The sequence below is a fragment of the Arvicola amphibius genome, chromosome 18, assembly GCF_903992535.2.
Source record: "Arvicola amphibius chromosome 18, mArvAmp1.2, whole genome shotgun sequence".
NCBI lineage: Eukaryota > Metazoa > Chordata > Mammalia > Rodentia > Cricetidae > Arvicola > Arvicola amphibius.
Genome location: NC_052064.1, coordinates 20,583,184 through 20,601,279, shown reverse-complemented (window position 1 = coordinate 20,601,279; position 18,096 = coordinate 20,583,184). Strand labels below are relative to the sequence as shown.

Below are 18,096 nucleotides of genomic sequence, written 5' to 3'. Positions count from 1 at the left end.
AGTTTATACCATAGACCTTATGTTAACTTCATAAAAACCCATCTCTCTTAAATACAAGAAGATATGAGTTTCCACAGTGGTCACAAAACTATCAAGATCAAAAGTGCCCTGACCGCTGTGGAAACCCAAATCTTCTCTCCAAGTTAACTGGAAGGATGCGGTCCTCAAAGGAGCAGATTGTCTTGGCACACATGTGGAAGGGGAAATGATCACAGCCTCACCTGGCAAGGCTTTAGTCTTCATTCTTTTCTAACAGCAAATGTCCCCTTCAGGAGACTCACTGTACAGAACAGCACAGTGGACTGATTATCCATTGAAAAGATTGAAGATTTATATATCTACAAAGACTGCACTGGGAGACAGTTTCTACAGTTCCCTCAAAATGAATAGGGTTTGTTAAGCTCTCAATTTCCTTTAATGTTTAGAGAACTAAGAACTCTGATTGAGAAATCATATGGACCTACACCATAACGCCATTGTGTAGATTAAAACACTGAGCACATCTGGAAATTTGCAAAATGCACATGAAATCATCAAACTGCCATACAAAACTCGCCTCCCAAATGATAAAACAAAAGCTGGAATGAGGACAGGAAAGGGGTAAACATCTGTTTGCTTTCCTGGTTTCAACAGTATTGTGTTCAAAAGCACCATCATCGTGTGAGCTCCTAAACGCATTCCTGCCATTGATTTGATTTTTCTTTGCTCCATTCATGGGTGTTAGAACTCATTTCTCCTTCGCTTATGCACTTCCCTGGGTGAGTTCGTGGTATTGATTCCACTGTCAACTCTCGGCTTGTTTAAGACAGATTCCTGAAATTGCACATAGCTCTCCATGTAAATGACTGTTGTCTTTTTATTGACCAACACATCAGCTCTGTCACATAAAATTATTTAAATCCAGAGATGGATAAGAAGAACAACAATCCCATCATTCCAGCCAGTAAACTAGCGCCAGGGATAGAATTTAAATATCTAAGTATGGATTCGGTTTTTCCCTCAACAGGACAGGGAAGGGCTTAATTTTCTTTTACTTGGTTAGCGTCTCGTTTCTGCTTTCTCTCCATCACTCATTCTGTAGAGACATGATCCCATAGAGGAAATCCTTGGGATTTGGCAGAAAGGAAGCAACTAAACAAAGGGATGAGTTGTATGTAAACTGTTAGTTTCCTTGTGCTATCGAGAATGCTTTCTGCTGTGTGTGTGTGTGCATATATGTGTGTGCATACTTGTGTGCACGTGCGTGTACACATGCATGTATTCATGTTAAGGGAAAGGAGAATAAATGAATGAATGAATAAAAGTTATGCCCTGGCAATGCTAAAGCATGCATGGGCAGCTCTTATATGGTGGTTCATATGAACTTGTCTATATTGGGTTTCATGGACTAAGCTGGTGAGAATGACTGATCAGGTCTCTTCCTCAAGAGAGCACCAGATCTCATTACAGATGGTTGTGAGCCACCATGTGGGTCCCAGGAATCAAACTCAGGACCTTCGAAAGAGCAGGCGGTTCTCTTCACCGCTGAGCCATCCCTCCAGCCCTAATTGCAAGCAGGCAGTGAAGGAATTGTATCTATTTTCAGAAAACATGTCCCACTTCCTGAAACTGGTTTGGCGTTGGCACTCTGTGCAAACTGTTTCTCTGACTTCTTCTGCATGCCGCCAGCTAGTCAGCAGACATTGGTGTCTGCTAAGGAGAGTCAGCACAAGCATGCCTGTGAGCCCAGGTCACCTCAGAGCAGAGACTCGAGCACGTGGCAAGTATCAGTGAAAGAAATAGATAGGCAGGCATCTCTCTTGAAGATGCTTCCTCTGTTCGGAATGGTGGTGTTGACATACAGATGACGGTTGAGAACATGGAAATTGAGAAGTATAAACAGGGTATTTTTAAAGCAGTTTTATGGCAGGAATAGCCATTCTGTTTGTCTCTCCACGACTCTGAAAGACCCTTTCAGTCCATCAATACTGTCTTTTTGGTGCACATAAGAGTATCAACATCATGGGTTCTTCTGAGGGTTGAGTGAACTAGTGTGTTTTAACATGCTTCCAACCTGTCCATAGTAGTCTGTCCATACCAAATGCTACATGGCGTTTGCGCTTGCTTTGCTTCTACAGACCAATGATCCAGGCCATGTAGACTGGCCCTAGTCCTCTGGCCTTTCCCCTGTCTCTTTTTACTCGAACCTGAAATGATGAAAAATAGAATTTTACACAAACGTTGAGCATCTGACAGTTGTATCCATCGGCAAAATTATAAATAGAATTTCTGCAGTTCTCAGTCCTACGGTGCACCTTAATATTTGATGTTTGGGACTTGATCTCATAAGGAAACAATTCTCCTGACTCCATCTGTACAAACAGCTCTCCGGCAAAGGCAGTCGCCTCTCCTGGCTCTTCCGCAGCCACTACGTAGATATGGCAATCATCTCCTCTGTCACTTAAACTCAGCTCCGAAGCAAAGGAAACTGCTTGCTGACCTCTGCAGGACAGTCAGCTCCACGCTGAGGCGCACCTGGGAAGAGTGACTCAGGAGTAGGTGGTATTTCTTCTTGCTCTTTGCCACAGTGAGTCACTTCCCAGCTTCCGTAAATCCCATTCCATTGGGACACCTCTTTCTATTTATGTTCAAATTCATTCCCCACATTCTGGAGTTTTGTCTTTCCATCAGACTTGATTTAAACTCCAGGTATGAGGAGCCAGTTTGATAGCAACTTGAAAATGTGATTTAGTTCTTATGATTGACTCATATAGGTGTGCGTCTCCGATTGTGCGGTCTTAACTGAGTCAGCAGGGTCTGCAGTCAGACTCATCTGTGGCCACGTTCTCCTCCGCACGCATTCCGGCCGCCCGTGAGATACTTACCAAGTCAGTGTCCTCTAGAAGATAGATCCCCTGTGGCTTGGAGAGATGAGTGCGTTCATGTCACTGCCATGAACTTTGGCGCTGGAGGTCAGACTGAGTCATAGTTTAAACCCCGTACCAAGGCTCTGTCTCTGGCTGAGATGCCTTCCAGTCTGCTCATCGGGGTGCAGACACTCACAAAGATCAAAAAGTCATTCTCTCCTTAAACCTCTTTCCTGATGCCAGAATCTCTTGTTTGAACAACATTCATGATAGCCAAATCCTCAGTGTGTGATTGGAAACAGATAAGTCCCTCACTGTCCACCACCTCCCTCTGTGCTTTTTTTGGGGGGGGGGGGTAGTTTACTTATATTAAAGAGGACACTATGGATTCCTGTGTGCTGCCAGGGATCAAAGGTCCCTGATGCATTTTGGATGATCATGTCAGTCACCTTTCTGAAAATTCATTTTGGAAACAGTTTGTTCACCAAGAATCCTTTGTAATAAGCTTTAAAATCACAGGGAGAGATAATAATAACAATAATCAATAATAACAATAATTAATAACAATAATAATTAACAGTCATAATAATACAGATGAGTTGCACCATTATTTATACAATGACATTTATACAGTGACATTTAAATTACCTTTGCCTCCCTCTCTTATTTAATCATGCCTTTATACATAAAAATATGCCACAACCATTTCCCTTTTCAGAATTCCTTTTCTTTCTACATAATCTTCCACATGGGGGTCTGCGTGTTAGATCCAAGCCCCTGTCTCTTTGCCAGGGCCTCCCTCACACCACGGGTCACCAAGACACACAGCGTTGTGAGTTGGCCTTTACTGTTTGAATGGATATTGAACCGTATGCTAAATTATGAGAAATTATAGAGCCTGGTAGTTATTATGCAGGCAGGAGTGACTCCCAGTTTGCCTGCAGTGCTTCAGAGAGAAGATGGAAGCCAGCCCAGAGCGCAGGCCTGATGGCAGGCTCTTTCTCTCACCTTTCCCTAAGACCTCTCTCTGTGTTCTTCAGCTTGGGCAGCTTGAGTAGCTTGTATCTGGGCTTCATGCCCTCTAGCATAGTTATGCCTCCAGCGGGCACTGATCAGAACTGAGTGGGGGAAACAGTGGTCACTCTGAGGGCTCCCCCATGTGAGAGTAGGTCTCTTAGAACAAGCGTAGAGTAGGGCCCAGCCACCACTGTCCATCTGCCCAACTGACACAGGCGACTCACGAGTGACTGGCATGAATGGAGAAAGTATTTGCTACCCAAGGCTTTGGATTCTGTCTTTACTGCTGGCTAGCTATCTGGCTGGCTGGGTGGCTGGGTGGGTGGCTGGGTGGGTGGATGGATGGATGGATGGATGGATGGATGGATGGATGGATGGGTGGGTGGGTGGATGGGTGGGTGGGTGGATGGGTGGATGGATGGGTGGATGGATGGGTGGATGGCTTGGTTGTCAGTTTGTTGAGGCAGTGTCTGACTATGTTTCCGAGGCTATCCTCTAAATCCTGTGTTCACGAGATCCTCCTACCTCAGTCTCTTGAGTAGCTAGAATTAGAGCTGTGTGCCATCATGTCCATTTATGTTCTGTTAATTCGACTTTTCTCAGAATTTTGGAGACAAGTATAAATAGCCCTTTGAGTGTTATCAGCTAATACTAATGGAAAGAAAAGATGGTGTGAGCTAGAGCTTCCATCGCATTCACTGACATCACCGTGTGTCAGGTTTTGTTTTAGGAATAATGAAATGTCCAGGCTTGAAAGGAACTCCATGTCAGTGATGTAGTGTCGACGCTGGAATTGGTTTCCTGTGGTTAGCGGCTTCAGTCTTTTCTCAGGGACACCCCCTCGGTGCATCTCCTGCCCTGGTGGTCACATCTAACTATAGCTCATCTGATATCAAACAGTAAAGCTTTGCAGGGTGGAAAGAATCTAGAATGAGTATGATATAACATACAGGAACGAAGGTTCTGAGTGACTGTCTTTTCTTTGAAACTTTTAGGACCAGGAAGGTTGCAGATTTCAAATTTGAGGAAATTTAGAGCTAAGTGTTTAGACTATTGGTTGAGCACCCCTGAAGTCTAAGATGCTGCAGAATTCAAAACGTTTTAAAATACTTTCAGCTTAAGGACACTCTCAGCTTCTCTTGGTATGTCTTCCGTTGTATTGTTTCTGTCCCTGTAAAAGTCACTGGAGGTGTTGAGTTATGTTCACCATGGCAACTGACCTTGAATTTTCATTTTTATCATCATGGCTTCTTATGGAGTCATCGTGATTGAGTTAGATAAGCTTAGCTAAAGGAGGAAACGTGAAGGAAGACGACTGTGTTGTTAGAAGCACAGAAGTCACTCCAGTTGTCCCTTCTAGGGCTCATTTACTCAGAACATAGGACCCAGTGTGAAGATTATTAGTACCAGGTGGCCTTTACAGAGCTTCACAGCCTGAGTCGGATGTGCTGGTGGCTTTTTATCAATATCTTTATCTGAAACTTACATGACTACAGGATTTATTTACCCTGCCCTTTGTTCACAATATGAGTCTGTAATTGAGTTCATACTTTGCATCCAACCTTTTAGCTGTAATTAATATTTTATTAGAGCAGATCTTATCACAGACCCTCAGCGCAGTGGGGCGTTGGACTGCTGTGTGAGCAACTGCGTATGAGCGTGCGAGGGCACACACGGAGCATTGGTGACTTACTAATGCCAGGGAAACCCCTCGTCATGAGTTATGGCTGGGAGATCATAAAATGTGCATGTGGAGGCCTGAAAATCCCCCACAGCAAACTGGGGCCAGCCTTAAGATCCCAGCAGGACAAAGAGAAATTAGCATTGCTAACAGAGATTATGGAACCCCTAGGGCCTTGTGTGCTTCTCATTGTCCACTGTCTATATAAAACTATCATTTATATAGTTATCATTTATATATTTATCATTCTTATTGCCCATTCTGCTTGAAGAAGAACCAAGGAATCCTAGTCATGGTGACAGCAGCTTCCATTATGATTTCAGTCCCTCATTTCAACTAGCGAAACACTTTTAAAACACTCCATCTTACCAGAGTGTTGGGAGCATTTTGTTCATTATTAAATTTAGGAGAAAGTTATATCTGAACAAAAATATGGGATGAATGTATGTTTTTGATGTTGCAGGCAACCTGAATCATACATTATTTACTTATTATGCATATGTGCTTGTTTTATTGATAATGAAAAACTAGACTTCAGAAAGCCATTGATATAATCGCTCCTTTAAAAAAAGTTATTGTTGGTGGTGGTGGTGGTGGTGGTGTGTGTGTGTGTTTGTGAATGTGAATGCCCACAGAAATCAAACAAGGGTGTTGGGTCCGTTGGAACTGGAATTAGAGATGGATAAAAAGCAGCCCTGTGGGTGCTGGGAACTGAACTCGGGTTCTCTGCAAGAGCATCATGAGCTCTTAACCATTGGGCCATTGCCCCAGCCCCTCCCTTTTTATACTCATAGAGAATATGGGATTTATGCCCTAAACTGCAAATGAAGGCAGAATCACTATTAGACATCCCAAGAATGGTATCAATAAGTCTCTGAAAAGAATCAGAAGTGTCTTTTTTAAGTAACTGGCCAAGGCCACATTGAAAGGGCCATGACTTCTCTCTGACTCCTGTCGTCCAGATCCCTCCTTCTGTTGAACAGTTGGGTCACCCCTAAAGTGTCACATCAGGTCACCCCCTAACATGTCACGTCAGAGAGCCTCTTAATGTTTCACGCTACAAGAAATAGAATCAACGAATAAGAAACGCAGACTTCACAGCCAAGTGTTTAATTGTGGAATGAGTTGGGTCAAAATTTGAAGTCCAGCTATGGCAAGCTTCCTCTGAAAGGCCTCAGAGTTTAGGGGACCACTGAAAACAGTGCATCGCATTTGAACCCTCAAGCTTAAGGAAGCAGACGAAAGATGTTCGGGTGTTCTTTCCTGGGCTCTGTTTCATGTGATATTCTATCTAAATGCAGATTCTTCTCCCTGTGAAGGCCTTAGAGTTTTCTTACAGAAAAGCCTGGCATAAATTAAATTTTAAATTAAGTCTCTTTCCATTGGTAAGTTCTGAGCTGGTGATGTCACATCTCGGCAGGTTCCTTTTCACTGTGGCTTACATGTTAATATTGCAAATACTGTCGGAGGCTTTTTCGTTACTTTGAGTTCCAGAATGCGTAGGGCTAGGGATGGTGTGACTTTAATAAACAAAAGGAAGCTGAGTAATACATTAAAAGAATAATACAATTTTAATTCAGCATGCTGAGCCTGGAAACTTCTGATCGGCTTTCCGGCCTTGAGAATTTGCTGTCTTTAATCTTTTTCAGACAACCCATTTGAACATTGAGATTTTCAACGCTAGATTCAAGATTATGATTAAGGATAGGAAGATTTTTTTTATGAAATTCATAAGTAACTTGATGATATTCATACAAATAGAAAACATAACAGTGTGGCCAAAGGTACCATTGACCTGGGGACTAATCACATGTTAATTCCCATCAGGGGGCTGTAGCATGTGGCAGTTTCACGGCCAAGAGGACTTGGCTGTTTTTCATTAGCACACGGACTTTGATAAAAGGGGAATAGAAAAGAGCTGTTTGACCTATGAGTGCTTAAATTATTAAAGAGCAAATAGATTTGAAGCCTGGCTGCTTGAAAACCTAATGTGTCTTGTGGACCAAGGATGAAAAGGCATTTGGGGTTTGAAATTGCTCCAGTCAACTGAATTCTTTCTTTAATATTTTTAGAGATGAGTAGATGGTAGCCATTTAGAGCGTGATATATGTGGAGAAGGGTGTGTGATGTCAGTTAGCCAGCTGACTAAAAGGGAGGCCCATTAAATTGCTGGCTAATTGTCAGATGTTCATCTAACCTCCTTTAAATTGTCGTCTGAAAATAAAAAGGCATTATCATTCATTCATGCTGATGTAGGCGTGCACCACACAAAAGAAACTTGCTTCCATTAAGGAATGCTTCGCGAGAAAATAATAAATTGGATTGTCTGAGTTAATGTAGGGCAGTGCTAGCCCACAGGAGGCACTTGAACAGTAGTTGTTGGATTCGTAAGCGAGTGACCGCACCCACACAGCGCATGCACTGATGACGTAGGAAAGGGCACTGGTGGGAAGTAAGAAGCATGAGCGATGGCCCAGGAGGCAGCTGCAGAGCTGAGTGCCCTGGACTCTTCTGTTGTGGGTTAGCCAAGAACTAGCCAATCCCGGCTGTGCGCACAGCTTTTCTTCTCTTGGTTATATCTTATTCTCTTCACTTTTAGGTATTCAAGAAATGAATAAAAATAGGATTAATAGCAAAGTTAAGTAAAGCAGAGAAGGCCTTCAAATATCAGCTATCCAACTATCGGTCACAAATAATGTGTACTCTACTCACTAGGAATCACTTCTGGGGTATAGTATATCTTCAGATATCTGTGATCTGACTGTCACACATAACCTAGAAATCACTTCTGGTTTATATTATGCTTTCAAAAATATGCACTTCTAAAACCAAACAAAGTTGACATAAGTAGTGGCCATCTTCACCCAGGATCTTCTAAGACTTGAAGGCAATGATCTGCAGGCACCACTGACTCAGACTCTTCACTGAAACATATTTTTCTGAATCTGGAACTGAGTCAGAGCAGATAAAAACAGCAGACTAGTCATAAGCCCCGGGAAGAGGTGATGGAGATCCTCTTTTATGAGACACACTTCCGACCTGCATGTTAGGCAGAACAATATCCAAGTGTCAGACCTGACCCAGGCTAAGGAAAGAGTACAGACAAACAGGCTATGTCAGGCGAAGTCGGGATCAGGTTTTAGAGACATGCAAAGTCAGAAGCATTGTGCTTGCTTTTCACAAGTAGGCTTTGCAGAATCAAAAGGAACCCCCGAGATGGCTCAGTGGGTAAAGGCGCTTACCATGCAAGCCTGGAAACCAAATTAGATGCCTAGAGTCCATATGAAAGTGGGAGAATTGACTACGTGGAATTGTTCTTAGACCCACACACATGCACACACTCCATAGCCAGTGTGTTTGCACACACACTCATCATCACCATCATATAATAGCTTTATAGTTCAACCTCATCCTCATAGAGAATTTGAGGCCAACCTGAGACACACAAGACCCTGTCTCAATAAAAGGGGAAATTCTGCGGAATACTCAGATGGGAAACATCCTCCATACTTATTGCCAAACGTAATGGCCTGAGTTTGATGCCACATGGTAGAACCGGCCCTCACAAGTGCCCTGCTGCCCTCCACACATGCTCTGTGGCACAGATGCCCAAAAGATAAATAATACTTATAAGAAGGGATTTCATGTGAGAGAGATGGGGAGGCAGCAGCCTGGTATTGAAGTCGGGACAAAGTCCGGGAGAGTGCCTCCCTGCAGGGCATTTGTGGTAAGATCCAGATGCAGGAGAGGACCGAAGTTTAAAAAAAAAAATAGCAATACCACTGATAAATCCCTTGATGTGATAAAAGAAAATGGATCCCTGTACCTTCCTCAAGGTACTGTATTTTCGAAAGTAGAAGCCAGCTGGTATAGTGACCATGTCTGTAGATGGAGCAGCGGGGCTGAGTCCTGCCATTCGGCTAGCTTTACACCCAAAATAATTACATGGAAACTGTATTCTTTTAAACACTGCCTGGTCCATTAGTTTCAGCCTCTTATTGGTTAATTCTCACATCTTGCTTTAACCCATATTTAGTAATCTGTGTAGCACCACGAGGTGGTAGCTTACCAGGAGAGAACTTAACCTGTGTCTGTCTTGGAGAGGAGAAGCATGGCGACTGCCTATGGCGACTGCCTGAAGCGTCTGCCTTTTCTCTCCCAGAATTCTGTTCTGTCTACTCCGCCTACCTAATTTTCTGTCCTATTAAAGGGCCAAGGCAGTTTCTTTATTAACCAATGAAAATAACACATAGACAGATGACCATCCTCCATCACATGTCTGTAGGAACAAGGGAAAATCCCTGCATTAGGCTGCTGGTTCACATGGGCCCCTTCAGTAGGACGAGTGAGCAATGACAGCAAGCACCCCTTGGCCCCTGGCTGATGATGAGAGCCAGCTGCAGAGTCACCTTGCTATATGACTACGATTTGGGTAGACTAGCATGTGGCCTCTGAGCCTGCTATATCAATAAGACAAGAAAGCTTGGGCTGCAGGCCGTCGATCAGACATCACGTGACCTGATGGCACCAACTTTTTCTTCACCTGTGTCTTTGTGGTTCTGCTTCAGCTTGTATAGAATGCTTCCAGAAGGTGGCTCTTAAATGGAGACCTTGGCTACCGTGTCGTGTGACAAATGAACCGGAAAAACTGACTCTAAAGGAAGGTGGTGCTAGAATCCATTCTGTTGAGTGGGGAGACCCTTTGTGGAGCGAGTCGTCATTATGGCTTCCCCATTTTATGAAAGCAGTTGTTGTGTGTTGATAAAATTTTTTTAGATGTATGCAATAACCATCAGAAATCCACTTACCCTTCTGTTCTCATAGAAAGGCATGAGAATCCCTCAAGTTAAAGTCTCAGATACTAGGAGTGGTAAAATTAGGTCTAACCAAGTTAACTTTCTCAGTCCTCAAGCAGTTCAAGGGAAAGGTGAGACTTTCTCGGTGCTGTTTATCAAAGAGCACAGTGGGTTAACTCTGCTCCACAACGGCTGTCTGCCACATTAGGAACTTCACTGTGACCTTGACCCTTCACCTTGGCTACTGTGTTGCCTGATGGGCAGTTCAGTAATGCATGTGGCCGACTTATCTGAAATATGTAAGTATGTATGTATGTATGTATGTATGTATGTTTGTCTCCTAAAACTATCAGTGATCTCCTGAAACTATCGTTCATTACCAGACCCTGAGTGGGTTATGCTTTTCCCTGTATACACAGTTAAAATAAAATCTCATTTACCAAGTCGACTAGTAAGAAAATAGAAGAAAGATAACATTTGAGTATTAAAAAATGTTACTGTCCATTTTTCCTGTACTGACTGATTTTGTGCGTCAGCTTGACCCAAGCTAGAGTCATCAGAGGAAGGAACCTCAGTTGGGGATATTTTTTAATGAGATCCAGCTAGCTGCAAGGCGTTTTCTCATTTAATGATCAATAGGGGAGAGTCCAGACCACGGTGGGTGGTGCCATACCTGGGCTGCTGGTCCTGGGTTCTATAAGAAGATGGACTGAGCAAGCCATGGGAAGCAAGCCAGTACGTAGAACACACACACACACACACACACACACAAAAGCACCCCCACACACCCACCATGCCTCTGTATCAGCTCCTGCGGCCAGGATCCTGCCCTATTTGAGTTCCTGTTGTGACTTCCTTCAGTGATGAACAGCAATGCTGAAGTGTAAGCCAAACAAACCCTGTACTCGCCAACTTGCTTTTTGGTCATGGTGTTTTGTCGCAGCAACAGAAACCCTAAGACATCTCTCTCTTTTGAGAATAAAGAGTAATAATGTGTGGGGATTACAGCTGGGCGAAGGAAGCTAAGCCCCTGAAAGCAAACCATAGCAAACAGATATGCCCACTCCATTTGATACGGATCAGATCACTGAAAGATTTAGAAGCTGTAAGCAATTGCATTGTGCTGTGCTGTTGAGTCTTCAAAGAGTGGGCTGGGAAGCTCCTTCTCGGAGTCTGTCAGGACCCCACATTTCTGAAGGCCCAACTATGTGGCTCTTTGAGGTGTCTCACACAGTGTGCCCCATGACATTTCCTGTTGGCTAGAACACCTGTATGTGTCCTGTCAGCACCAGACTCAAGTTCCTTGACCCTACTACCTGGCAGTTGACTTCCCAAGGGAAATGGGAAGTGCACATACGGTATTCCTTCGGCCATATTCTCTTGGCTATATGTGTCATTAGCAGGACAACCCTCTCAACAAAAGAAGTGTCGATAAGTCAACGTCACATAAGGTTTTAAATCGGTGTGTGCAAATGTTTATAGACAAAAAAAGTCAAGGAGAAAGAGAAAAATACAGGTTGGCCTTCCAGCTTGCCACTCTGTGTCCTGGTTTTGACATGAGGCCTGATAACTACTTCATTTAATATTGCTGGTATCATTCAGGCAATCTTTTAGAATTGGTAGTGCCTTGTGCCAAAGAAGACCCAGTGGAAAGCCTTTTATGTGTGCAAGAGTTGACTCCCACCCCTTCTCCTTTTATCTATTTTACATCACTGGTAGGAATCTGGTTCATCATCACGCTGTAACCTGGAGACTACCAGACTCTGCAGCATCACGCGGATGCCCTAAAATAATTGATTTTTAGTTAGACAGAATGGCGGGCTGATGGCAGCACGTGTTTTATGACTGTAACAGAATGTGTTAAGTGGTTGTGTTCCCAGAGGTAGACAGATTGGCGGACTGCAGATTCGGAGGCCATGCAGACCAGGCGAAACCAGCAGAGGCTGCCCCCAGGAAACTAGGGTGACGCGCACCCTTCCCATGTTTCCCCCCACAGTCACGATGGGTTGTTCTGAATACCTCATGGGTTAGCTCATTACTTGAAGGAATCACCATGCCTTTCTAATAGTATAAGAAAAAGATGTGTCTCTTTGCCTGGAAGGTTTTTCATCTAATCTTGATTTGGTTTCTGAAAGCTCTCCCTCCCTCCCTCCCTCCCTCCCTCCCTCCCTCCCTCCCTCCTTTCCTGTCTCCCTGTCTCTCTCTCCCTGTCTCTCTCCCTCTCTCCCTCCCTTCCCCCCCTCTCTCTTCCCCTCCCTCCTTCTCTGTCTTTGTCCCTCTCTCTCTCATTTTTCTCAAGAAGAGATATTTTCCCCTATAAAACTGCTTCATGTGTCCATCATTCTGGGGACTGCAAATACCTTAATTTTTCAAAACTCCATTATTTCCAGGACTTCCCGTTCTCCTGAAGTCTGGAGGCTTTTCAGGGTGGTGCCCTGGTGCAAGGGGTCAGAGACTCTCATTCGCATCTGCTCTGCACGTGCTTCAGACAGTGTTGCTTATCCCTTCTCTTAGAAATCACTTTAATTGCGCAGCCTCAGCTTTGGGAGTTCTGATCCCTTGTCATCTTTTTCTATCGACTTTTCTTTCCACCAAGGGTACAGGGTGTGAGAACAGATGGGAAGGAAGATCGTCACCAGTTTTGATCACATCACCTTTGTGTTTTGTGACTTGTTAAAACTTCGCGTGTGTTTCATACAGTCTAATTCAGGAAAATACTATGTTGCTTTTCCCTTTGCAAACCTGCGGTTAATGTCATCTCGTTTACCGGTTAAGCTGAATTAGTTCAGTGCAAACGAATCTTCAGTTCCACGTGAGAAACAGTGAGACTGTCCAGTGAATTTTTAAAGTTTTTAATTTTGTTACTCTCAATGAGTGTGTGATTTTGGCAGTGGGGAGAGGGTTGTGTGAAGTCTGTAAAGTTCTTGCTCCATATGCAGGAAGACCTGCGTCCAGTGCCGACCGACCTTGTAAAACGCTCAGTGGTGATGCACACTTATAATAGCCGTGCTGGGGAGAAACAACCATTCAGTCACAGGTCCCAGTGAGAGGCAGAAACACTAGGTGGAAAAGTCATGAGGGATGACAAGCAAGGTTGCTCTCTGGCCTCAAGAAGCATGCCCACACCCCCACACACATTAGCTCATTCACTGTGGTTTTTTTTTTTTGCATGAGGAATGGCTCAGGAAGAGCATTGAGCAAGAGCCACTGTGTCCAAGCCACCAGGTCCACTGTGCTCTTTGTCCCCAATGTGTCCAAATCCCTGGTGAGTGAAGACAGAGTGGATCAGTTCAGTGACCATGAACTATCACGGCTGCTTCTCTTTTGCTTTTTCTAGTGTCTATCAAATAGTTGTGGAGGAGGAGCGTCCTCGGAGGGCCAAGAAGACAACAGAGATCTTGAAGTGCTACCCAGTGCCGATTCACTTCCAGAACGCCTCCCTCCTGAACTCGGAGTACTACTTCGCGGCCGAGTTTCCCGCAGACAGTCTCCAAGCCGCACAGCCCTTTACCATTGGTGACAACAGGACGTACAACGGCTACTGGAACACCCCCCTCCTCCCCCATAAAAGCTACAGAATTTATTACCAAGCTGCTAGTAGAGCCAATGGGGTAAGTGTGGGAGATGTCTGTGGATTAGGCTCTTTTTCTTGATGGCGTTCGTGTAAGCAGGGGTTAAATGAGACCACAGTGAAAACAAAATTCAGCCATGGTTTCATATGCTTCGGTTGGAAACGTTTTTATATTTTTAAACCATCATTTTTATCAAGAGAAACTTACGGAAAGAACTGCGTATGTGGTTTCTGCTGGTGGTTTAGGAAAGCGTATTGTCAACACGATAATCACTGTTTGACACTTCTCTCCTCACCGAAAGTTGGCTAGTCTTTCTGCTTAGCTGACTAGTTTGCTTGGAGATGGTGTAGCTACAACACATACATTCAGCTCATTTAAAATTTTGTGAGGTCCAGAGCATCTGTCTTTGAAGCATATTCTGGCCCATTGCCTCAGCCCCAAGATGGCGTGCATCCTTGCAGCTGACTAAATCAGACGTCTTCTTTTCCTCTGAGAGAAAAGAGCCCTAGAAAAATGGGATGGAAGTAAAGAAAAAGCAAAAAGCTATTATTGAGTCAATCCTGTAATTGCCTGTTTTTTTCTGTTCAGACAAACCTAGGGTGTGGAGGAGACCGCCCAGCTGACATGAAAGGAAGTGCTGTTAGCTTCTGCCTCACCCACTCTGCTTCATGGCTTAGGTCCACGTGTCATGGCCACTGACGTTTGCAGTGTGAGGCAGGAGCATCTAGGGTCCAGATTCTTCCCCAGTGACAGTTGTACAGGGAGCAGGGACAGGGCCACCAGGACAGAGATCGAAAGCATTGCTTCTCTCTTTGTGGCCCAGAAATGTCTGCTGCCTCAATCCTGATAGCAGAAGGTATATCTGGGCATGCCTCGTGGGCGTGTCTCACTGAGAAAAAGCCACACTGGAAACAGTGGGCTCTCTCCTTGTTAGAGTTAACTCCCTAGAACTACGTTCCCCTCGATCTAAATACAATCTAGATAATAATTTCTCCCTCTTCATTTGATACAGGAAACCAAAATTGACTGTGTCCGAGTGGCCACAAAAGGTAGGTTAAAACTCTGAGATAGTCTACTTGTTTGTGTGTTCCTGAAATTGATTTTATGCTGTGTTTGAAAACATCTGAAAATATAGTAAGAACTTCACTGAAATAAGTTTATGTGTGTATGTATATCAAGTGTGTACATACATGCATGTATGTAGGCATTAGGATCCTAGGGTAGCTGATACTTCTTCATGGAGATACGTTTCAAAATCAATCACACTGCTAGAGCCCAAGCAGTTTTCAGTGGCTATCTTTATAAAAGTTATTTTAACAATATTAATTATTTTCTATGATGCCAGTATTCATGTTTTAAACGTAAGCCTATAAATAACTGGTAGACATATATGCAATGAATCTTCACATGTAAAAGAATAAAATACTACATACATACACAGCCCTCTTTTAGATGAGTCATCACCCCAATGCCCAGACTAGATCCAGACACCTGGGCTCAGGTGACCCTCCCAAGTGGCTGGGGGCTTCAGGCGCAGGCTGCTTCTCCTTCTGTGCCTTCCACTTTTAGTGACGTGACTGGAATGTTGTTGTACAGCCTGGGCTGTTTTCACTGATGAACTCAGGATCCAGGGGACATTACAGTGGCTCTTCTGTTTTTTGGGCCTGGTTCAAGTGTGAGCAGTGAGCGTGGCTAGGGATCCTCACCACCGCACATTCCTCGCAGTTATGCTCCCAAAGAAGGCACAGACATGTGAGCTGGCACTCGGGTAGCAGTGGCTTATCAGCCTCAGGGTTCAGCCGTCATGTACATGGGAAAGCACTCTGAGGCATACGAACGCTCTACTCGTATGAAGCCTTCTGCATTAACACTTGCCGTGAAGCGCGCTCTCCAGACCACCAGAGGAACCAGGAGGGTGATAAAGAGGCTTTGATGACCTCATTAGACACGAAGAGAAGAGGATACCATTGGGTCTGTGACTTGAGATGTAATCAGGTCACAGTGGATGAGTCCGTTGACTGAAAATACCATGATACTCCTCATGCCTTCTTATTTTATAAACACTCATATCCTTTCCAATGTAGAGTTAGCAAATGCTTCCTGGTTGCATGTCATGTGGGAAGCTCTAGGTGACACGCTCAGCTCCTTGGTGGTTTGTTTAGTCACAGGGACTTGTGGTGTCTATTCCCATCTGTTTATAGAGAGTTTCAGAGACTTTTTTTTATGTCTTACCTGACTGACACTAATAGATAAGTAGTAAATTAAATTATGGTTTTCAGTATATCCTATTACCTGCCATATGCTATCAGCTAATAGTTATCACAGTATCACAAAGCCCTTGAGCCAGGCACCCACCATACGCTCAGGTCTGAGGCGCACAGCAGCCCCTGCTCTAGAGGGGTCCTCTGGAGAACTATATTATTACATGCCACTTAGCCTTACGGTCTGGAAAAGTCCATCCATCTCAGTTGGCAGTCTGTCGTGCCTCATGTGTCCTGTCACAACCGCACATTTCACAAGCCCCTTGAATATGCCTTCTCACCCTCTTCATCTCCATTGTCTCAAGCAGGGGACAGGGGCAACCGCTTCTCTAGGATTTAAGATGCAGAATGTGTGCGGGCTCGGCGGCGAGCCGACTAAACCAGGATCACCCATCTCATGATCTGTATCAAGGGTTGGCCCCAGGCTTCTAGAGCCCCTGCCCCCAGATCCCTTTCCCTGCCACTGCTAGTGTCGCACCCCGAGGAGAAATGATGGATGGTCCTTTGATAAATGGAATCATCCGACCTTCTCTTTATCAGAAATGAGTCACTGCCCAATCTAATGTGAACGCTTTAAAATTTCTGTCACCCTGTTCATTTACATCATTAAACTATTACATAAACAGTATCCCAGTAAAGACGGAAACCTGGCAAGTTTGCCGTTTTCATGGTAGATTGAATTGGATGGTGATCTGGATCATTCTCTCCCGTCGGCTAGATCTCATCAATATCCTAATTCATTTTTTCAATTCACCAAAGGGCGATTAGGCAGTCAGATGGCCTGATTGGCTAAATGCCCCCCTCATATTTTCTGAGTCATTTGCAAACATTTACACAGCACCAAACCCTATCCAAATAATGTCTTTGGTGGGAGGGGAAACCCAGTTTACTATTCTTTGTCTGACGTTATCACTTCTGTCTCCTAAGAACACAGTCCAGTACACACCTCAGGAAACAGGCTCCCTTCAGGCACGTGGCATGGTTTTATGTCACTTCAGGACCTGCATACTTGGCTTCAGCACCTCCCTTTCATGACACAAACTGATGAGCCAGCTCTTTGACAAGGAGAACAGTTTCCCTTCTTTACACTAAAACGTCCCTTTGTAGCCCAGGGTTCCATCTAAACTGTTAGGTCAGAACAGAAGAATGGGTAGATCTGATAACGTCAGTATCACAGATTGAAGATGTTTGAAATTTAGGAGTTCTCACCATTCAAGTGTGCTTCACCACACATGGCTGACGGTGTGGTAGCATGGCTGAGCCTCAGGTACACACTGCCTTCCTCAGTGACCTTGTGAGTGTGAGTGACTTCATGCTCCCAGGAAGCCACAGAGGAGGCCCGGAGGTGGATTTGTTTTCCCAAAGAGCTAGTTTGTAATTTTGAGTAAGGGGGGGGGGGTCTCTTAAGACTAGATTACATACTATTTATAAATTTAATGTTGCGATTTTTTTTAAAATCATGTTCTAAAGATGTATTTTGACATTCATCATCTCGAATATAGAGACCTATAAAAATCAGACACGGGGGAAAACAAAAGCTAAGGTGTGTTGCCACCGACGCCCCTCTTTGGATGGGTTGCCCATATTTTTATGCCTCTTCCTTTAATTTGTGGATCCAGAGAAGAGTTGTGTTGGTATGACTTCAGTGTGATGGTGGATTGCAGGCAGATGTGCATTACACATGCTCCTCTATTGACTTAGAAGAAGTTGCCACGTATTAGGCTCTGCTCATTTACATCTAACTCTGCCAGTACCAGTCTTTACCATGGGGTGATGGGAGAGCTTGTAACTATTTTCCCAGCTCCAAACGTTTGCTATGTTTTTTACAAATCACATTCAAATTTTTATTCATTCCGTTGTTTTGAATCTCAATTGGTCCGCATCCGAACAATTACAGCGTATGTGCTTTCCTTAAATACTTTA

General features: G+C 44.1%; 1 protein-coding gene across 1 annotated transcript in view; it reads left to right on the top strand.

Annotated features, from left to right (window-relative positions):
• Positions 1 to 18,096, top strand: part of Ptprm (protein tyrosine phosphatase receptor type M) — a 670,047-nt gene that overhangs the window by 411,519 nt on the left and 240,432 nt on the right. The window contains exons 12-13 of the mRNA XM_038315433.1: positions 13,678 to 13,951; positions 14,925 to 14,961. Coding sequence (XP_038171361.1) covers positions 13,678 to 13,951; positions 14,925 to 14,961 — 311 coding nt within the window. The remainder of the gene's footprint in view (positions 1 to 13,677; positions 13,952 to 14,924; positions 14,962 to 18,096) is intronic.